The 6,000-nt window shown below is 35.4% G+C and overlaps 1 protein-coding gene across 1 annotated transcript; it reads left to right on the top strand.

Moving 5' to 3' along the window:
* The first annotated feature begins 714 nt into the window (after nucleotides 1–714).
* Nucleotides 715–3,391, top strand: LOC121323531 (type-1 angiotensin II receptor-like). Its single transcript, XM_041264639.1, has one exon. The coding sequence runs from the start codon at nucleotides 1,888–1,890 to the stop codon at nucleotides 2,965–2,967; it is 1,080 nt and encodes a 359-aa protein (XP_041120573.1). The 5' UTR covers nucleotides 715–1,887; the 3' UTR covers nucleotides 2,968–3,391.
* The last annotated feature ends 2,609 nt before the right edge of the window (nucleotides 3,392–6,000 follow it).

Genomic DNA, 6,000 nt, shown 5'->3' with positions numbered 1-6,000 from the left:
CTTTTGAACGGCATATATATATATTTTTTTGCTTGTTTTTAATTCCCCTTTAAGCACGGACATCTGCAGCAAATATCGTCGTCAGTTTATGGAGGAAGTTGTTTCATTTACAGAATGCATTAACCGTGCAGCCTACTACATGGTACATAAACACTGTGATATCTTTACTGTACATGTCCGGAGTGAATGTCAACTATGAAATGCGTATGTTCCCCTTAATCTGCTGAATTGTGTGGTAATAATAATATTTGAGGTGATAGCAGTTATAGCCATAGCAGCAAACCTTTCACGGTATTATTGTTGTAATTTGTTTCTTGTTTTTTTAATGCACCGGCAAATCCTGTCCTGCTGCAGTAAATGTGTCATCCCTGTGCTTTTGTTAAAGTAGGTACAACTACAGTAGACAATAAACAGTTAATCCAGATCTTACAATAACTCATGGATAATCAAATATTTCTTGTTTGTTTCATTTTGGAGCTAGTGAAAGGCACTTTGACAGCGTTAGAGATTGATGTCTTTTCTCATTTACACATGCAAGGACCTAAATTCAAATCCAGACTACCAGAACATGAGAACAAAAAAAAACTATTAATTACACAAAAACATATAATAATAATAATAATAATAATATAATAATAATAATAATAATAATAACCAGAAATATTGACAGAAATGGGATTCATATATATTGCTTTGAAAATCGTGTTAGGCGTGGTTAATTTCCAATGAGAGACCTCAGCCATGCTGATGTGCCCAATTGACACAATCTGTCAACTACAGAAAAATAGTGACACCTTGTGGTGCATAGCAGACAGTACATATTACACCTTGTCGTGGTGGTACTCAAATAAAATTGAACATAACTAACTGTTGATTATGTAGGGTCAATTGAACACAAATATGTAAAATGCATACTCCAACCATAAGAAATACAGAACCTTTGTCTTTATCCTTTCATGAACACATTTTCTAATTATAATCCAATGGGCCTCACTTATATGTACATTTTTGTCATCACTTACAGCTGAATATAAGAGTTTTCGCTCCTCAGGCAAATGCATTTACAGTCACAATAATACTGTAATACCGCTTCAAATGTAATTTAAATAGACTGTACACACTGTTTTCAATAATTCTGAGTGATTCTAGATTATGTTGCTTTGTGAGAGAGAGAGAGAGAGAGAGAGAGAGAGAGAGAGAGAGAGAGAGAAATTAACAATGGAAACATAATAAATCGATTTAAATGGCATTTATCCTATTTACCATAGTGTTGTGATTTTAAGTGCTTTTTCCTATGTGTGATAAAAGCTTATATTCATGCATCACAAAATACTACAAACAGAAGTTGTTTTTTTTTTTTTTTTTTTAAACTGGTTAATTTAAGGCAAAAATAGCCTGTTAAATAGTACAGTATGTACGCTGTCTGCTCTACAACGCATTCAATGTAGTATATCCTTTATTGTTGTGGACAGCATGTGTTTAATATAATATAATCTTTTGTGTTGCTTGAAGTGAAAATGTGCAAGCCCAGTTAATCTCATTAGAACGCATTCAATGTAGTATATCCTTCATTGTTGTGGACAGCATGTGTTTAATATAATATAATCTTTTGTGTTGCTTGAAGTGAAAATGTGCAAGCCCAGTTAATCTCATTAGAACCATGCACTGTAACAGGTTTCACATTCTCAGACTTCTGTAATGATAGCGGGAAATATATATGAGATTATTAAATTGCACAATATTTATTAAGTGGCTCAAGATCATTGTGATTGATTACATAATTTCAACCCTTTTTTTGTTTTCATTTTTATAGGCGTCAGTCGTTTATTCAAGCAAGGGCTTAAGTCTGAAGTACAACTCTCCTGGACTTTACAGGCAAACTTAAAGATGGAGAATTCTACTGCAGGACCTACGGAAGACCTCAGAGTCTCAGTAAACTGCACTAGCTCTGGAATGCATAATTACATCTTTACTATGATCCCAATTGTTTATAGTTTCATATTTGTTGTTGGTGTTTTGGGGAACAGCATGGTTGTGGCTGTAATTTACTCCTACGTGAAAATTAAAACAGTGGCTAATGTATTCATGCTGAACCTGGCACTGGCTGACCTCACCTTTCTAATCACGTTACCACTGTGGGCTGCTTACACAGCACTGGGCTATAATTGGCATTTTGGAGGATTCCTATGCAAACTGAGCACTGGTTTGGTAACCTTCAATCTATATGCCACAATATTCCTTCTAACCTGCCTCAGCATTGACCGTTACGTGGCTATAGTCCATCCAGTGAGATCACGACCAAGACGTACATTGGTCTACTCCCGCATCACCTGCATCATCATCTGGGTCTTTGCTTTTGTACTGAGTGTGCCGACAATGTGTTTCCGTGACGTCGTCTTAATTGCCAACCCTAACATATCTGTGTGTGCTTTTTTATACAAGGATGCCAACTTGAATAGATTTCTGGTTGGGATGGGCTTCGTCAAAAGCATTTTGGGTTTCCTCATTCCTTTTGTGATCATTATCACCTGCTACTGTCTGATTGGCAAGACCCTGCTGGGTGCCTACCAGGTCCAAAAAAGCAAGGCCCGAAATGACGAAGTTCTGAAAATGCTTGCCGCAATAGTGGCTTCCTTTTTCATTTGCTGGGTTCCGTATCAGATATTTCACTTTATGGACATACTTGTTCATTTGAAAGTAATAAAGACATGTAAGTTAATTGACATTGTTGACACAGCTTTGCCTTTTACAATCTGCATAGCGTATTTTAACAGCTGTCTGAACCCCATCCTTTATGGGTTTGTGAAAAAACATTTTAGAAGAAAATTATTACAGCTCCTAAAATGTGCCTCCCCTTTAAAGGCCCATCCAAGTCTATCTACCAAAATTAGTTCCATTTCATATCGGGGATCAGAAAATTTGCATTTAAAAGCTAACAAGTCCATTACCTTGTGTGATGATAAATAAGCACACAAACAACATCATATTCTGTGCCATTTATAAAAGATGGTTTTCTTAAAACAACATAATCTTAAAATAACATGTTATTTTACAATCTGGTCATAAAATTCCTTTAAATTTTAGATGATGTTAATCCATCTTAAACCATATAATTCAATGTAGATGGCTGAAATGGTATAAAACTACTAATACCATCTTAAGTACTGTATTTTGCCTAGGCTATCTTATGTTTTATGATTAGGATATTAAGTCCACACTATCTTAAAATGATTAAGGCCATTCTGAATGTAAGCTAAGTAAACTACCTTTTATTCAGTTGTACAGTAGATACTTCTAGTATGATGCTTATGTTAGAGCGCATAGCTATATGGCCAAAAGTTTTTCCATCACCCTATAAAATTAACACATTTTGCTTCATAGAGTCGAATGAAACCTGCTGAATAATGTTGTGTTAATATATTGAGTTACATACCGCTTTGTAGTTTTCCATATACATTTCGCAATCCAACATGAAATACTGTACTACTATTATGGTTTCCGGTGGACTTTTGCAATATCATTTTGTAGTGTCTTTGGCTACATGAAGATAAATAAGAACGTTTGGCAATAACTGTAGCATCTTGCTACAGTATCTTGCTCATTAATAGTCAGGTATCAACCATTTTCTGTGTTTTTTTTTTTTTTGCACCACTCTGCATGAATGAGGCTTTACAGTACCTATAATACAGTAGATGAGATTTTGGGTTCTCAACTGGTCATCCTTTACAGACATAAACAATTGTTACCGACTCCTCTTCTTGAGATACCTCTAATCTCGTTACACTGTATTTCTGGAACACAAAAAGATACATAATCTTAAGTACTTTACTACTAGAAAAGACTCGGTTTCAAATGAAATGTGATTTAAACTCTCTGTGCTTCGCGTAATACTCATAATATTTTAGTGTACTAAATAATTATTATTGGTTTATTGTATGTGTATAAACGTTTTGTACTTGTATATGTGGTATTCATATAATCTGCTTGCCACTTCATATATAATATATTATTCTAAATTCCCAAATAGCAGCTAGGCTTGCTAGCGATGTTGCTAACAATGAAGTAGTGATGGAAATCATTACCGCTAGCAGTAATACAATTCAGGGGTGTTAAACAACTGCTTTGTCAAAACTAGGACTTGACTGGGCCATAGGCAACTATTAGGTACCACAATCCAAACTGGGCTTTTATTCGGGACGGGCTATTATTACAAACATTACGGTATAATTAAACCAGCTTTTATGTAAATGTACTGTATTGGGGGAAAATGTGATTAGAACCAGAATACTAAAACAAACTTTTAGAATGTATCATGTTTTTGTAAATAGATAATATACTGTGCTGTACTATTAATAAAAAGTATTTGTTTAAAGGCTAATTGTAAATTAAATGTGCAGAATTATTTGGTTAAACTGAAAAGCTAGGTCAGTGCAAGAACCTGCAGCCATTAATCCCAGCTATGTGGTTTGAAATGTAAGTGGATGTATATTGTTAGCAGGGTGATGCAAAGAAAACCTGATCTGCTGTCCCTACATACAGCATATTGGGATTCAGTTACTGGGCTGTAAGTAGTGTCATCATTAGTGACCATGGCTAGTATTGATGTGGGGTGGATAACGTGTTTACTGTTTGGGCTGCAATCCCTGTCTTTTGTTCTCCATGCTTTACACATTGCTGTGTATAGCAGGAGCCTATTGTTTTGGTCGCCAGACCAGGATTTACAAATAAAACGTTATTTTTCCAAACCGGATTGCAATTGTCTGTCTGTGATTATTCCTGCACTGCACCACCTCTGCACCTGTTCACAATCAACAGCCACTTTGCCACATATGCCCAAACAGATATTGCATATCACCATCAAAGACTGAGAAAAATCAATTGTCTTTGGCACAGAATAGCCTATCCCATGCAAAATGTAATCTGAGTGTACTCTGAGTCACACTGGAGGCTCAGTGAGGACAAACAGAAGGAATCAGTCAATTCCAACTGTAGAACAACAGGGCATTGGTGATCTGCAAATGTGACCATGCAAGATCTCATTACCAGTAGTTTAGTTCATTAAAAATAAATCTGCACTTTTTATAAAACTTAAATAAATGGGGCATTTTCAACACTAATTAACAAATGGAAGTGGAAAATCCAGCCAACTGTATTTCCTTTTCTTTTTTATAATTCATTGCAGGATTTCCATTATAAACTTTGTGCACAAACATCCCTTCAGTTGCTCAGGTATAAGTTACACCAGCTGCACTTGCATTAATATATCCTTAGCTTAGCCACTAAAACTGTGGCACGTTCTAAATGAACAATGAAAGCGTTGTTTGGTTTGAGGGTCGAGGCAGGGCGCCACTTCAGAATTTTAAATCACGTAAGAAAAAACAAACGGTTTAAAAGGTTTAGTGTGAAATAAACCCTTATTAGAATGGCAATAATGCTGATTGTCCATGAAATGTAAAACTGTAAAACTATATGAAACCAAGACAAGTAGACAAAATGGTTCCTTCCTTGCGTACAAATAGACCAAAATTCCAGCACCAGACAAAATTGCGTCGACTTGACTTGGTTTCAGAGTTTTACCTATTAAATAATTAATAGAAGAAATTACAGAGGACAATACAGTCATTGAACTGCTTCTACCTGCAACTAATCTGGTTCCTGCTGGATTTAAGAATTTTTTATTTTCCCCCAGAAATACACTCAAACGGTGTCGTCTTTAACCAAATACAGTTCATTTTATCACGTAATGTTTGTCTTCCCAAAAATCGATTCTGATCCATTTGAATAACCGTGTGTTTTTTTGGTTTTTTTAATTAAATGTGATACTGATGGGGAAAAAAATACTTAATCAGGACCCAACGTGTATTAAAGATTGGTAAATGACAGACTCGGACTGAAACTTCTATTGGCTGCTTTATGAAGAGATAAGGAGTATAAAAGCACTTGTGATATAGATGGGAAGCACAAGCAACATGAAGGTACTTCTACTCCTGGGCTTTATTG

The sequence above is a fragment of the Polyodon spathula genome, chromosome 11, assembly GCF_017654505.1.
Source record: "Polyodon spathula isolate WHYD16114869_AA chromosome 11, ASM1765450v1, whole genome shotgun sequence".
Taxonomy (NCBI): domain Eukaryota; kingdom Metazoa; phylum Chordata; class Actinopteri; order Acipenseriformes; family Polyodontidae; genus Polyodon; species Polyodon spathula.
Note: the sequence above shows the minus strand (reverse complement) of the source record. Positions and strands in the feature narration are given on the sequence as shown.

What these genes read in the sequence shown, in the direction of transcription:
- LOC121323531 (XM_041264639.1), top strand. Translation starts at nt 1,888, where the DNA reads ATGGAGAATTCTACTGCAGGACCTACGGAAGACCTCAGAGTCTCAGTA.